The sequence below is a fragment of the Rattus rattus genome, chromosome 14 (assembly GCF_011064425.1).
Source record: "Rattus rattus isolate New Zealand chromosome 14, Rrattus_CSIRO_v1, whole genome shotgun sequence".
NCBI lineage: Eukaryota > Metazoa > Chordata > Mammalia > Rodentia > Muridae > Rattus > Rattus rattus.
In genome coordinates, this window is record NC_046167.1 from 74,030,087 (window position 1) to 74,045,927 (window position 15,841).

Genomic DNA, 15,841 nt, shown 5'->3' on the forward strand with positions numbered 1-15,841 from the left:
ATTGAGATTAAATGTGTGTACTAAGGGCCTTTTTGTATACCAGCCGGGGGAATTAAAGGTATATGCTAAGGCCGAGCCACACCATAACTAGAAACAGCTTATTTCTAGTAAATAACACAATCGCTGGGTTCACATTGTGATCAAATGTCCTGCAACCAGTGTGTTGATGTGTATAACAATTGTAATTAGTGTCAACATTTTATATGAAAGATCCTAGTCCATGTGTCTTAATACATTTAATTCTAGCAAAACCCAGGGCAAACCTGAAGGTTTGTAATCACGTCACTGGAATTGGCACGTGTCCCATCTGCTGCTGGCGAGATAGTTAAATTAGGGTTTCTCCTGTTGTGTGTATGCATGTGCTTTAGGGTTTCTGTTGTGTCAAACACCATGACCAAAGCAAGTTGTGGAGGAAAGGGTTTATTTGTCTTACACTTCCACATCATAGTCCCTCACTGAAGGAACGAAAAGCAAGGGAGGAACTCAAATGGGGCAGGAACCTGGAGGTGGGAGCTAATGCCAAGGACATAGAGGGGTGCTGCTTTCTGGCTTGCTCAGCCTGCTTTCTTATAGAATCCAGAACCAACAGCCTGGGGTGGCCCCACCTACAATGGGCCCACATCAATCACTAATTAGGAAAACGTTCTATAGGTTCCCTACAGCCCCACCTTATGGAGGCATTTTCTCAGTCCAGGTTCCTTCTCAGATGACTATAACTTGTCATTTTGTCAAGATTGTAGTAAACATTAACCAGCACTGGATCTAAACTTTTATTTAAGTAAAAAATTATTTACATTTTATGTTCATGGGTGCTTTGCCTGCATACATGTGTACATAGTATGGGTACCGATGGAGGCTACAAGGTGGTACCAGATCCCAGAGCTGGAGCTGAAGAAGGCTGTGGGCTGCCATGTGGGCACTGGAAATCAAACCATGGTCCTGGACTCACTCTTAGTGATTGAGTCGCTCCACCAGGCTCAGGCTCCAAGCTTTAAATGCTAGACTCTTAAGTACTCAGGTCAGAGGCACATTGCCTTAGGGTTTGAGTGGCAGAGGGCCAGCACCCAACTACTAAGTATTACAGCGTCTGGACTCCAGAGTGCCAAGACCTTTGGCTCATAACCCTTGGCCTTCTGCAAAAGCAGTATTTGCTCTTAATCTCAAAGTTATCTTTCCCTCTCCCTCCCCCCCTCCCTTCTATTCTTATCCCTTCCACTCCCTCTCCTCTCTCTTCTTCCTTTTCCCTCCTCTCCCCCACCTCTCACTTATGAGACAAATTCTCACTCTGAAGCCCCTGCTGGTCTGGAATTCGTGATGTAGCCTGGACTGGCTTGGAACCTACAGTAATTCTCCTGCCTCACAGATTTCCAAGAGCTGGGGTTTTAGGCGTGATTTTGGGCCACACCTGGCTAGGCCATGGTTCTGAAGCTGCTTCTGAAAAGGCCTTCCAATTTTCCTTAATTCAAAGTACTCGGCACGCCCAAGTGTCAGTCTTTTAGTATTTATGAGCACCAGTGTTAAAACCACCTATTTGCCAGATGTAGCAAATTATAGGGTAGACAGTTACACACATACACACACGCGCATGCACTTGTGTGTAACTTAGCAGTTATGCGAAATTCAAACTTAACTGGATCTAGTCTCTGTCTGGCAACACAAGCCAGTGTATAACATGCTGAAGTAATACATCAGACTATCTGCGATCACCCAAGGTTCTGCTACCCTCCTCCATTGTGCACTTAAAAGTTTCTCAGACTTTTTGTCTCTTGAAATGAAAGGTATTAACTCCATACATAGGCGCAGTATGTGCCGCAAGCAGCGAGGAGATGTCATGGGAAGGTGTACTGATGGCGGCTCGAATCACGCTTTGACACTTGTTTCCCAAAGCGGCTTCTTTCTAGATCAGGTCTCACAGGACTGGCAGGAGGCCGACCGCCCGACTCCAAGATGGCCGCTGCCGCGGCTGCCAGGAGTCAACATGGCGGCCCGCGGCCACGCCTGCGCTCTCGGCTCTCCTCCCCCTAGTCTTGCTGGGGTTGGGGGCGCGACTCCGGTTGCTGTGCGCCGGTTGTCTTCCACCGCGGTGGCTGTCGCCGCGGCTCCCTGTCGCGCGCCATGCAACTCCTATGCTGGTGGCAAATACTGCTGTGGGTGCTGGGCCTTCCGGCCCGCGGCCTGGAGGGTGAGTGCGGACCTGGCCGAGCGAAGGCAGTTGCGTGGGGCGGCGACGCGCTGCCACCCGCGGGTGGTGCGGGACGGTGCGCGGCGGTGCGGGCGCGGTGGGCGGTGGAGGCCGAGTCTGCCCAGGCCCCTCAGCAGGCCTGACCGGCTACCCTTTGCGATGCGCACTTTATTATTAACCACCATCCTAACAGACACCTGACTTTTGTTGTGGCCTGATTAGAATCCCAGAGCTCTGAGTGAGTGATGCGCTACATCATGACCTCCTTCAGTGCTTCCAGCAGCCGTGGGAGACAGCTTCCATTAATACCTTCATTTCACAGGCTGGCGATGAGGAGGCTCGGAGGGGAGTAAACAATTTGCGTGTTCGCACTTTCTAGTAACTATCAGAGCCTGAAGTCTCTCTGACTTCAACGTTCATCCTGGAGTCCATTCAGCTGGGGCATTTTTTGAAGGTGGTCACTCTCACTCAGTATGAAGAAAACACCAGAAAACTAACATCAAATTCCGGTGGCCCGTGTTTATGTGGGGATCCCTTTAGGTGAGGGAAAGGAGCCATTCTGTGCTAGAATGGGGAGCAGAGAGAGGACTTAGTTCATGGATCTTTTATCCACTCCTATTCAAGCCCATTTCTCTTGTTCCTTTTTGTTTTATGTATATGTATTTATTTAATGTTTGTTTTTCGAGACTCCCTTTCTCTTTGTAGCCTGGCTGCCCTAGAACTCACTCTGTAGGCCAGGCTAGCTTCTAACTCAAAAGATCTGCCTGTCTCCGCCTCCCGGGTGCTGGGATTAAATGCTACCACCGACTGGTTTACACCAAACATTTTTGTTGCTATTGTTGTTGTTTTGAGCCAGCTCAGATTGGCCCCCTCTCCTGCCTGCCTAGGGCTGTGATTACAGACCTCATTGTTTCCCTTTAGGGATGCCGAACCTGAAACTGAAATTCAGAACCTAAATCCTCTTTCGATGTTAGGCAGCTAGAGATGAGGGCCCGTGATGGAAGCCAGTGTCTTGTCAGATCTAACAGCCGACATTTGGAATTTTCATTCTAGTTAATCACTTGCCTTAAAGGTAAAGATGTCTGGAATTCTTTCTCAAAAAGAAGGCATTGGAACAAGGAGAGAATGGGGGTCCCAGGGTTGTAATAAGCCCTGGTTCTCTGCCCCAGGAGTTATTACAGGCCAGTGGTGTTCCTTACCAGAAAGCAGCCATGCTGGGAAACTGCTCCCTTTGGCCTGTGCTAGCTTAAGGTTCTAGATGGGTCCAGCAGGCCTGTGATCTCAGCCCAGCATAGGTAGAGGCAGAAGGATCAGGAGTTCAAAGCCTGTGGCAAACAAAAGAAACAAAACAATATTGGGTTTAGTTCCTCTACATTCAATGCATACATTAACAGTTTCTCACTAAATATTCAGATTTCCCAGGGTTGACAGCCATTGTGAACCCCTTGCAAAATGCAGGATACATTCACACATTCATGCAGACCATGAAGATATCTGACTAGGGTATTGGTCATGTGTCTAGGCTATAGATAGGCCATAAAGGAACTGTCACCAGTGGACTCCTCCTCTGAGTGGCTGAAAATATAAGGCTTCCCCCGCTCCCCACAACAGATAGTACTGAGCGACTAGCGTCTGTTTTTAAGGGTGCTTCTCAGGTACCTAGGAATGGGAGTGAGCACCGGGCCTGAGTTCTGAGATCCTGTAGTGGCTTAGACCAGGGAGTCAGATAGCAGTTGTTAGTTTGTTACTTTTTGTTTTTGGCATGTGTCACAATGTAGCCTATCCTAGTTTGAAGTCATGGAAATCCCCCTGCCTCAGGCTCACTATGACTGGGATTATAGGTGTGATTCATCCACGGTGTTCAGCTTTCTGAGTCTTTCCATGAATCCTGTCCATTGTACTGCTGGGCACCATGGCTGCACGGAAGGGTTAGACAAAGTAGACGGCCTGCCCTCCTACATAGACGGTAAGGCAAGTATCAAATGGATACAAATTATTAAGTGAATTATAAGGGAAGAGAATAGGTCAAGGGAAGCGCACGGCTTTACTGGGTACCATCTGGAGACTGCTTACCCTGGTTAGGATGGATGTCCTTATAGAAGTGAAACTTAGTGCCTCCATCTGAAGGATACTGGGTTTGCCTGGAGGTGGAGAGGTGGAGCAGAGGACTTTCTTAGCCAAGAAAACATCCTCAGGAATGGTCCGAGGCAGGATGGGGACAGTGGAAGTGATCAGGGGCCAGACAGTCACACAGGGCAGGGGATGCCACTGAAAGAGTTTTAAGCTGGGGAGAAGCAAGAACATCTCTGACCAGGTCTACAGGGGGATGGACCAAGAGCAGGTGGCCAGGAGAAACTAAGTATCTGGAATACACCAGGGGGAAGATAGCCAGGTTAGTTAGAAGAGTAGATTAGGGCTTACTAATTGTCAAAATAAAATAGCCATAGTTGGAGTCTCATTTATTCATGAGGTAGTCGGGGATAAGCATAAACTGGCTCTACTATTTTTTTTTTTAAGATTTATTTATTTTATGTATATGAGTATACTGTAGCTGTTTTCAGACACACCAGCAAAAGGCATCAGATCCCATTACAGATGGGTGTGAGCCACCATGTGGGTGCTGGGAATTGAACTCAGGACCTCTGGAAGAGCAGTCAGTGTTCTTAACCGCTGAGCCATCTCTGCAGCCCTAGTTCTACTGTTGAGGCCACCACTGTTATTCTTTTCTTTGTGTCCTTGTTATCTTTTCCTAACTGGTTGCCTGCATTGCAGTGTTTTGTTTGTTTTTGTTTTTGTACTTCACATGACAACTGGCAGATTTCTGGTGTGTTCTGGGTTTGCCTTTTTACTTGGAATCTTTTCTACAGCATCCCTGCCTGTGGTCTCCGGAACTGGAGATGGTAGTGGCTCTCTTAGAGTAAAATGGAAACTTTTTTCTCTGTCGGGGGGTAGGTCTCATTTTGGAAGATAATTGTTTAAGTCTTTGGGGTTCCTTTGCTTTCAAATATGACAATATGCTGCCCTGCTTTAGTTGCAGAGGACAGTGGTCACACGTGGCAGGAGGAGCAGCCGGTCCCAGCTCTCCAGGTTGAATCTGTGTACCTGAATGAAGAGGAGGCTGCACAGGGCCATCGGGGCCAGGCAAGAGTGGCGGAGCCCTCTGATGCCTCTCTGGGTCCCCGCGGAGATCCCATGGTGGTGCTGTCGGTGATTCCCGGGGCAGCCGAGGACCAACGGAGCACCGAGGCCCACGATGGCACCTGCAGTGCGCAGGGAGACGAAGACCCGCGCTGCGGTGGCCGAGAGAACCTCTTTGGGCTTCAGGGTGCAGGCGGCTTCCAGGATCGGGAAGAGGAGTACTATGCTGAGCCTGGAGTGGCAGAGGCCGAGCCCGTAGCCACTGAGGATGCCAACAGCACCGACAGCCTCAAGTCCCCCAAGGTGAACTGTGAGGAGAGGAATGTGACCGGGCTAGAAAACTTCACTCTGAAGATTTTAAATATGTCCCAGGTAGGAAGCATGTGTTAATGTCTGCATGTCTCTATGTCTGTCTCGATGTCTCTGTCTTTCTCTTCAAACTCACCTTATGATCTAGTGCTCACCAACTTTCAAATGGGTATCGTTGGGGTTGACCTCCAACCCCTGGGCTCAGGTGGGCGTGGCCAGAGAGCAGGCTGCCTCAGCATCCTCTGCTCAGCCTCTTCCGGTTACTCGGTTACTCGTTACTCCGTTAGGATGGTGTTGAATGACTGCCGCAGCGCAGCCAGCCGCTCTGTTTTGACACGGGTCTCAGGTGACCAAGGTTGGCTTTGTAGCAAAATATGACCCATGACCCACCTCTGGAGTGCTGGGGTCAGCACCACCATGCGCTGGGGATTGAGCCCAAGTCTTTTTGTATTCCAGCCCTGCTGTCTTAAAAAGAGAAGATGACGTTTAGGTGATGAAAAGCTAGCCATCTCACCACCAAGGCCATGGGAACATCCCACTGGACATGTAGGTGCTCGGGATCAGAATCACAGCAGTGCTCTTTTCTAGAGCTGAGATCAGCCCAGTGAGAGAGCGCTTACCTAGCTAGTGGGAGGCCCTGGGTACAATCCCCAGCGCCACCGAATGAATAAACAAACGAACATGTTTTAAAAGTCTGAGGGGTTGGAGAGAGATGGCTCAGTGTTTAAGAGTCCTGACTGCGGGTTGGGGATTTAGCTCAGTGGTAGAGCGCTTGCCTAGTAAGCACAAGGCCCTGGGTTGGTCCCCAGCTCCGAAAAAAAAAAAAAAAAGAAAAAAAAAAAAAAAAAAGGAAAGAGTCCTGACTGCTCGTCCAGAGGTCCTGAGTTCAAATCCTAGCTCACAATCACATGTAACTCTAGTTCCAGGGAGTCCAGTGCTCTCTCTGGCCACCTCCAATGTCTACACTCGGGTACACACACCTACATTCAGATACACTTGCATGATTAAAAAATAATAAAAATAAATCTTTTCTTCTTTTTTTAAATAAATCTTTTTTAAAGAAAAGAAAGTCTGGATGACTAAACTGTAGTTTGATATTTATGCTGGAAAATGTGTTGCAGCGGTGAAGTTTCTCTTCTCTCTAAAGACGGAGTCCAGTGCTTGCTCTGCGGTGAGGCCGTTGTCCGAAAACCCAGTCACGGCTCTCTAGACACTTAGATAAACGATGGTCTCCCAGGGGGATTCTAGAGTGATAGCTGACAGTTTCTGTAGATGTTTAAGAAGCCAGAAGAGCAGGACGCAGCGTCTTACCTGAGAGAAGCAAACCTTAGCTCGGAGGGCACTGGTGGCTCACTGTGGTGGAGGGCATGGCATAGCTAATTCATATGGCTTCTCCAGGGTCTGGGTCAGCCTGGCTCACATCCCCTCCAGACTGCACTAAGCGCTGTCCTCAGGACATGCAGGGCTGTTTTGTTTGTCACGCATGTGACCGAGCCAGTCGGGGTTACAGTTGGAACGCCTGTGGCAGGAGCGGTGCCACTAACCTTTGGCCGTTCATATTCATCCTAGCTCTGGCAAGATGGCAGTTTGAAAGTGTTTGACGTTGCCTTAGGGTTTTATTGCTATGAAGGGACAACGTGATCAAGGCAACTCTTACAAAGGCAGACATTTAATTGGGGCTGGTTTACAGTTTCAGAGGTGTAGTCCATTAACATGGTGGGCAGTGTGCAGGCAGACCCGGTGCTGGAGGAGCCGAGAGTTCTACCTCTTGATCTGAAGGCAGCAGAAGGGGACTGGAGTTTCCTGAGGCCCGGAGCTTGTGCATGGGCCCTCAAAGCTCACCCTCACAGTGACACATTTCCTCCAACAAGGCCACACTTCCTAATGCTTGGACACGCCCTGTGGTCCAAGCGTTTAAACACTTGAGTCTTTGTGGGCCAAGTCCATTCAAACCACCACAGATGTGCCATCTTTTTCTCACTGTGACAAATCTATAAAGCTCCTGGGGGAATCCACTTATGAAGAGAAAAGCTCGTTTGGGCTCACCGCTCTGGAGCCGTCACTTGGCTCCATCGTTTTTGGGCCTGCGATGAGGCAGTATACCGTGGTGGAAGACATGTTGGAAACGTTCCTCACCTCCTGGGACTGGGAAGGAAAAAGAAAATGAAGAGGTCAAGGGTCAAGGTTTGAGATGCTGCACACGCCCAGCCCTGTGGAGAGGGAGGAGGCAGGTTTGTGCGTGTGAAGTCAGCCTTCTCTATATAGTGAGTTCCAGGTCCAACAGTCCCTTCACGCTCCAGGGCTGGAGAGATGGCTCAGAGGCCTTGCTTTCTCTTGCAGAGGACCTGGGTTCAGTTCCTAGTACCCACACGGTGGTTTAATTCCCAGCACCCATCTGTAACTCTGGTTCCAGAGGATCTGATGCCCTCTTCTGGCCTTCACAGGCACCGGGCACACTGTGCTGCACAGACACACGGCAGAGGACTCATAAGCAACAGCTGGGCGAGCTCCAGTGACCTAGGACCTTCCAGCAGAGCTTACCTTCCAGCGCTGGAACTACTTTCCAGTGGCTCCACAGGCTGGGAGTGAGCCTCCAGCTAATGTCTCTGGCTAAGCAGTTAAGATGCCTGCTGCTCTTCAGTGGACCTGAGCTCTGTTCCAAACACCCATGTCGGGCATCCCACTACTGCCTGTAGCTCCTGTTCCAGGGGCTCTACCGCCCTCTGCTGGCGTCCACGGGCACCTGCATGCACATATATGTGCAAAGGTGCATACATACTCACAAGCACATAGCACAAATCTTAAAAGGCCTAAACCATAGCACTTGAGATGTACGATTCAATGCCACAGCACACAGATGCCACGGTGGTCTGTGTGTGCTGTGAGTGCTTAGTGCTTGAGTTGATCGCCGCAGTGTTGGGAAAGCTGAGATGAGAGTGCGTTTGTGCTCTCTGCCAGTCTCCCTCCTGCCGTTTGTTCACTAGAGCAGCAGCATGTCCTCTTTCTTGGGGATCCTTCAGAAACACACACGGGTACTTTGGGTTTGTTTTGTATCCCTACTGTCCTGGAACTTGCTATGTAGACCAGGCTGGCCTTGAACCTAGAGAGTTCCTTCCTGTTTCCTTGCCTAGCCGGCACCTGTGCATTTAACGCTGACTTTAACTCTTGTCCTTTGCTTTGCAGGACCTCATGGATTTCCTAAACCCAAATGGTAGTGACTGTACGCTGGTCCTCTTCTACACCCCATGGTGCCGGTTCTCTGCCAGCCTGGCTCCTCATTTTAACTCCCTGCCTCGCGCATTTCCAACACTCGGCTTCTTGGCTCTGGATGCATCTCAGCACAGCAGGTATCCCTGGCCGAGTGAGGCTTGTCTTGTCAGTGATGTCATGGTCACAGGAACCCTTGTTGGTTAAGCTACTAGTGGGGAAGGTCATGGGGCTTTGTAAAAGGCTGCTGGTCGTCAGGCTCCTGGGAGCTGGTGGCGGCCTGCTCTGTGTGGTGGACAGAAGAGTGGCAGGTGACTCTGGATGGCAGGGACGTGGCATGGCCAGAGGACCTTGGATAGTCTAGAGCAGACCAAATTAGTACAAGCGGTACTGAAGGACATCTGTCTGCAGTAGCCTGCAGTGTAGTTCCCAGCCCTGTGCTGTGCCCAGGCAGGTTTCTTTTTAATTGTCATCTTTTAAAAGTATTTTCATTTCTATATTTTTAACATATGCATGTGGGTGTCCTGGCTGCATAAAGGCTGTGCGCTCCATGCCCAGGAAGGACAGAAGAAGGACCTGGACCCTGGGAACAAGAGTTATCTGAGCCACTAAGTGGGTGCAAATCAACCCTAATTGTCCTCTTAAAAGTATGGTGCATTTCTTTATTTTTGACATCCATGAATTTTTCCTGGCTTTTTTTTTTTTTCCATGCCCAGGAAGGACAGGGACCCTGGGAACTCAGGGTTATGTGAGCCACTAGGTGGGGTGCAGAGAATCTAACCCAGGTCCTCTGGAGAGCAGCCGGTGCTCTTAACCGGCTCCATGCCCCTTTTTAATCTTAAGAAAATGTACACATCTGCTTTGCGCATGTGCACATGGATGCAGTGCTTCCAGAAGTTAGGAAAGGGGGTTAGGTCCCCCAGAGCTAGATAGAGTTAGAAAAGGTGCTGAGTGCTGGACATGGGGGCTGGGAGCCAAACTCCGGTTCTCTTAAGAGCAGTCTGCACACTTAACTCTGAGCCGTCTCTATGTTCTTTTTCCCTAAATCGTCGTCGTCTTCTTCTCCTCCTTCTTCTTCTTCTTCTTCTTCTTCTTCCTCTTCTTCTTCTTCTTCTTCTTCTTCTTCTTCTTCTTCCTCTTCTTCTTCCTTTTTTTTTTTTTTCTTTTTTTTTTTTTTGTGGCTGGGGTCTTTTTTTTTTTTTGTGGTTGTTTTTTTTTTTTTTTTTTTTGTTTTGTTTTTTTTTTTTTTTTTTTTGTTTTTCCCCTGGAGCTGAGGACCCAACCCAGGGCCTTGGTCTTCCTTGGCAAGTGCGCTTCCCCCTGACTTAATCCCCCAACCCTTTTTTTTTTTTTTTTAAGATAAGGTTTCCCTATAAAACCCTGGCTGTCCCGGAACGCACTCTGTAGACCAACCTGGCCCAGAACTCCGAGCTCTGCTTGCCTCCACCTCCTGAGCGCTAGGACCGGGGGCGTGTGCCCCTGCTGCCTGGCTGTCTTCTCTTTCTTTATGCCTACGCACATTTCTTTTTCTTTTTTGAGACAGAGGCTCACTCTGCACCCCAGACAGAGGCTCACTCTGCACCCCAGACAGAGGCTCACTCTGCACCCCAGACTGGCCTTGAATTCTCAGCAGTCCTCATGCCTCAGCCTCCCAAGTGCTACAGGCGTGAGCCCCCACACTTATATTTACTCTTTTTTAAAAATATTTTTTAAAGATTTATTTATTTGTTATATGTGAGTACCTCATGCCTCAGAAGACCTCCCAGATGGGTGAGCTGTGTGGTTGCTGGGAATTGAACTCAGGACCTCTGGAACAGTCCAGTGCTCCCTGAGCCATCTCTCCATATTTTCTCTTTTTGAAAAAAAATATTTTTATAAGATTTATTTATTTATTTATTTATTTATTTATTTATTTATTTATTTATTATATGCTGGTCTTCAGACACACCAGAAGAGGGCATCAGATTTCATTATAGATGGTTGTGAGCCACCATGTGGTTGCTGGGAATTGAACTCAGGACCTCTGGAAGAGCAGTCAGTGCTCTTAACCCTGAGCCATCTCTCCAGTCTGTTTTCATTGCTTATGAAAAATAAATTGTCCTTCAAGTTAGTAATTATAGTTTTTTAAAGATTTTTTTATTTATGGTGTATTAGTGTTCTCTGGAGGAACAGAGTTGATGGTATGTACACACACACACACACACACACACACACACACACACACACACACACACACACACACACACACACACACACACACACACACACACACAGACACACACACAGACACACACACAGACACACACACATACATACACACAGACACACACACAGACACAGACACACAGACACAGACACAGACACACAGACACACGCGGACACACACAGACACACACACACATACACACACACACACACACACACACACACACACACACACACACACACACACACACATACACATACACACACACACACACACAGACACACACACACACACACAGACATACACACACACACAGACACACACACACGGACTTATTGGAGCAGCCTGTAGGATGTGGTCCAGCTAGACCAACAATGGCTGTCTCCTGATGGAATCAGGAGTCTGCAAGGTTGGATGTCTCAGCTGCTCTCTAGTCTGCACTGGAATTCCAGAGAAGGGCGTTCAGCTCTCAGTGAGGGATGCCTCCCAAACAGGATGGAAGGACTGACTTGCTAGCTGGAGAGTGAGGGCAGCAGGCAGAAACAAAGCCTCCTCCCTCCACGTTCTTTTATGTAGGCTGCCGCTGAGGTACGGCCCAGTTTTGGGGTGGGTCTTCTCTCTTCAAATGATCCAACCAGGAAGATACCTCATGCAGCTGCTGGGGTTTCAGTCGATTCCACATGTGGTCAAACTGACAACCAAGATTAGCCATCACGCATGGAATGTGTGTGGAGGCAGAGGAGAGGGCCGGGCTGGAGCTGAAGTTGCAGGCAGTGGTGAGCTGCCCCATACAGGTCCTCTAGGAGAGCACTGTGTATGTGCTCCTGACTCCTGAGCCACCTCTCCAGTCCTAACTTAGTAAGTCCTCTGTCTGCTTCCGGAACGTTTGCACACGGCTGGCCTAAGGAGTGGCAATGCTCGTCAAGTTCAGAAGCGCAGGCCACGCTGGGAGTGGACCTGCTTCTTCCGCTCTCCCTTCCGAAGGCTTTGGCCTCTCCTTGCTGCCTTCCTCTGCCTCCCATTACAGCGTGGAGCACGTGTTTCATGGTACAGCAACGTCAGAATGACACAAGTGCCACTGCTCACCCAACACTGCTTGTTAGAGCTGGGAGAAACCGAGGCATGGCGAGGTTCAGCAGTGTTCCCAAAGGTCATAGCTGGCTCTGTTGTAAACCACTCCCAGAACCTGGACTGACCGTGTGAAGGCGAAAGAGGTCTGCAGGCCACTCCTGCCAAGCCCTCCCTTCCTAGTTCTGAGCCTCCTGGTGTATGGATTGAATCATGGATTCCTTTGCACCAATTTGGAAAAGAATTGCTTACTATGTGCTGATCTTTTTGGAAGGAAGGGATGGCCATTCTGAAGTTTGAATTTTTTTTTTCCTGTCAAGAAAATTGACACACTATGCTTTATCCACGAATTAGAATTTTCTGGTCTGTGTTTTGACATTGGCATCACTGGGTCATGGCTGGAATCATATGCTACTTGGATTGCAGAGCAGTACTGCCCCAGCCCTGACCCCCTAAGGCGGTGGCAAGGAACAGGCCAAAAGTCAAAAGTTTCACTCTCAAAAACTGTAGGTCACAACGAACTTTTTACTGATTTCCACCAATTCTCACAGGGCTTTCTAACTTAACTGCCTTCCTTCTTTTACAGCCTTTCTACCAGATTTGGCACTGTAGCTGTCCCTAACATTTTGTTATTTCAAGGAGCCAAACCAATGGCGAGGTTTAACCATACAGATCGAACCTTGGAAACACTGAAAATCTTCATTTTCAATCAGACAGGTATGGAGAAGAACATCTGTGGAGGGAGGTGTTTCGTTTTGTTTTCGAGACAGGGTCTCCCTGTGTAGCCCTGGCTGGCCTGGAACTTGCTCTGTAGACCAGGCTGGCCCAGAACTCAGAGAGAATGTTATGTTAGTAGCAGCAAACAATGTATCTTCCTCAGTTTGCCTTGCAGCTAACAGTTGTGCTTGTGAACTTCAGCTGAATTGTTGGCCGTGCTTATGACCTGTTATTGTGTCAAGTTCCATTCGTTAATTCATTTGCAGAAGTTGCAGTTAATTCCTCAGTACTTGCCAAAATGTATGGCCCTGTGGTTTATTCCTTGTAAATGTTTGATTGTTGTTTGTGAGTTGAAGAAATGTGTTCCTCAGAAACTTCCCTTTCTTACAGCCACATAGCCTCGACTGTGAGCATCCCTCTTCTCCTTGAGGTGCCCTCACTAGAGATGAGTGCAGAGTAGAACACGCCTCAGTGCACATTGTTCTTGGTTTTCTTCCGACACTAAAGAGCAGAGATCCTCTTTATCTCAGGTTATCTCAGAGCCGGCTGAGAATGCCACAGGGCTGCTGGGAACTCTGAACCTCGTGCTGGACCCCTGACTCACCAGTCATGGAGGAGTCAATGGGGAGAGAAAGCCATTGTGTTTGGTGATTGCAGGGTTCCAGGTGCCTGGTGTCTTTGGTGATCACTGCCCAGTGGTGGGTAATTGTCTTATAGGTCTTCCAGGAACTCTTTTAAAGGCATCTTGATAACCTGCGGGAACTTCTGAGAGTAGCTTTATTTTGTTGAACTTTGGTCTTAAGAGAACAAAAGGTAACTCTTCAGAGCGCAATGACGAGAAAAGCTCTGAGGAGTCAGAAATTCTGGAATTTTAGCTTTGAAAGGCTGGAAGGATTCCTGATTCTTTGATGTGGTGGAAAACAAGGCGAGTTACAAATCATGCTGACAAGCAAGTGAAATCTTCCAAGATCTGCTTGGGTAGTGTTTATTTTAGGGCTGCTTGTCATTTTGCATGCCATGCATCATACTTCAGACAAGCCTCGGATATGTTTTCTTTCTGATTTGAAACAATTAATTTCTCTTTCAGGTATAGAAGCCAAGAAAAATGTGGTGGTAACGCAGGCTGACCAACTGGGCCCGCTCCCCAGCACGCTGGTAAAGACTGTGGATTGGCTGCTTGTGTTTTCCTTGTTCTTTTTAATTAGTTTCATTATGTACGCTACCATCCGCACTGAGAGTATCCGGTGGCTGATTCCAGGACAAGAGCAGGAACACGCAGAGTAGAGACGGAACTGAACCCGAACACGTGGGGTCTTAGCCCTGCGTCTGCGGACTTAGCATTACAGCGGCTGACGTGTGGACTTGCCACGGAAGTCAGGTTCAAGAATCATGTTCTTGTGGAACTACTGAAAGGCTGAAAAGATTTCATTTAAATGTGTTTTTACTGTGACAATTAGCAGATGCAAAAGTGTCCACTAGAATTGACTGTTCTTGTTTTTAATACTTGAACATAATGAATGAATTTCTCTTCTAGTGTTGTTAAGCAGGAAAGTGCTGTATGACAGGTGGAACTTCCCCGGGAAGCATGGGCTAGGACAGGAAGTGTGGGCTACGATGGGGAGCGTGGGCCAGGACAGGAAGTGTGGGACGGGATGGCGAAGTGTGCGTCTACCACAGGACCAGGTGAAAAATAAAGTCACTGAAAGAATTCAAAGTGGTTTCGCTTGTTTCTAGGAATGGTGGACATTAGGAGAAATTCCTAATTCTAATGAAAACATGTTAATTCTCTGCTAGAGCACAGACTTTAACCAGTTATACCTTAAAACCCCGAACGCAGCTACACTGAGATCCTAAGGAAGTATAAAACCCTGCCTTTGCCTGAAGGTTGAGTCTGGTCTAGTTTAGGACACATTTAGAAGAGACAGCCTGGGTCGCTGAGATGGCTTAGCAGATAAAGGTGCTTGCCACCAAGCGTGAAGACCCGAGTTCAATCCCTGTGTTCCCCACCGTGGGCGGGGAGAACTGGCTCCTAAAGGTTGTTTTCTGACCTCTGTGAGTCATAATACCATAACATGTGCCCCCTCCATACGCTTATTAAAAACAGAAAATCTTATAGAGACAACATATAATTTATACAAACCTCTTGAAAAACTGTTCTCTAAATTCGGACATGAGCACCAATGGCCTAACAGTAAATTATGCTTTGCATTTTTTGAGAAAGGGCCTCACTATGCACCATTGGCTGGCCTGGAACTCAAAGAGATTCTGGTGTCTGCCTCCCAAGTGCTGGGATTAAAGGCGAGTGCCACTGTGCCTGGCTTGATAGATTACTGTTGAGGTCACTTTGTCCAGTGTTTGAGACACTGGCTCAGCCTCTGATGTCCCTCCGCCACGCCCATCCTTTTCCTGCTGCTTTATGACTAGATTTGGGAAGCCATGGCTTCAGACAGTGGCATGAAGGTGGGAAAATGACGGGCCACCACTTTGTTAACACCCCCTACCAGTCTGTTTTCAGTTCTAAGCGGTAGCCCAGGCTGGCCTCAAACCTCAGGTCCTCATGCCTGTCCTGAGAGCTGAGATTCAGGCTTGTACCTCATGTCCTGGAAGAATCCTCACTTTAATATACACATTTCAAGAATATTTTCTGTGTTCATAAACATATAAGACTTTTTTAACTCCTGTACCAGATCCTTAGGCATGAGCCTTAAGGAATCCATGCTGTTACCCACATTATTTTAAGTCAGTGCTGCCTGACCAGCACCTTCAGATTATCCTGAGTCTTGCTTTTCTAGATTGTTAACATCTTGTTAATCAGGCAAAAGAAGTCTAAATTTTAGGTTATTTTGAGCCTTTATTCTTTTCTTCTAAGTCCATTTGGGATATAAGACTGCTAGCAATTGTGAAATCAATGTTAAATGAGCTCTTTAATATATCCCTTTGCCAAATTCTTCGTAAAACAGATAAAAATAAGAACATACTGGTATTTTAGACTGCTGTGTATCCCAGGCTGGCCT

General features: G+C 48.0%; 2 protein-coding genes across 2 annotated transcripts in view; both read left to right on the forward strand.

Annotated features, from left to right (window-relative positions):
• Positions 1-1,968: 1,968 nt before the first annotated feature.
• Txndc15 (thioredoxin domain containing 15) lies at positions 1,969-14,536 on the forward strand. Its single transcript, XM_032884867.1, has 5 exons — positions 1,969-2,182; positions 5,214-5,692; positions 8,813-8,976; positions 12,697-12,827; positions 13,915-14,536. Exons 1-5 carry the CDS (start codon positions 2,116-2,118, stop codon positions 14,109-14,111), a joined length of 1,038 nt encoding a protein of 345 aa, XP_032740758.1. The 5' UTR covers positions 1,969-2,115; the 3' UTR covers positions 14,112-14,536.
• Pcbd2 (pterin-4 alpha-carbinolamine dehydratase 2) overlaps positions 14,480-15,841 on the forward strand; it is a 53,519-nt gene continuing 52,157 nt past the window's right edge. The window contains exon 1 of the mRNA XM_032884251.1: positions 14,480-14,489. Within this exon, the coding sequence (XP_032740142.1) occupies positions 14,480-14,489 (10 nt within the window). The remainder of the gene's footprint in view (positions 14,490-15,841) is intronic.

What these genes read in the sequence shown, in the direction of transcription:
- Txndc15 (XM_032884867.1), top strand. Translation starts at nt 2,116, where the DNA reads ATGCAACTCCTATGCTGGTGGCAAATACTGCTGTGGGTGCTGGGCCTT. An exon ending in TCCGGCCCGCGGCCTGGAGG is followed by an intron (nt 2,183 to 5,213) that starts GTGAGTGCGGAC and finishes GCCCTGCTTTAG; the next exon opens with TTGCAGAGGACAGTGGTCAC. An exon ending in CTTCATTTTCAATCAGACAG is followed by an intron (nt 12,828 to 13,914) that starts GTATGGAGAAGA and finishes TTTCTCTTTCAG; the next exon opens with GTATAGAAGCCAAGAAAAAT.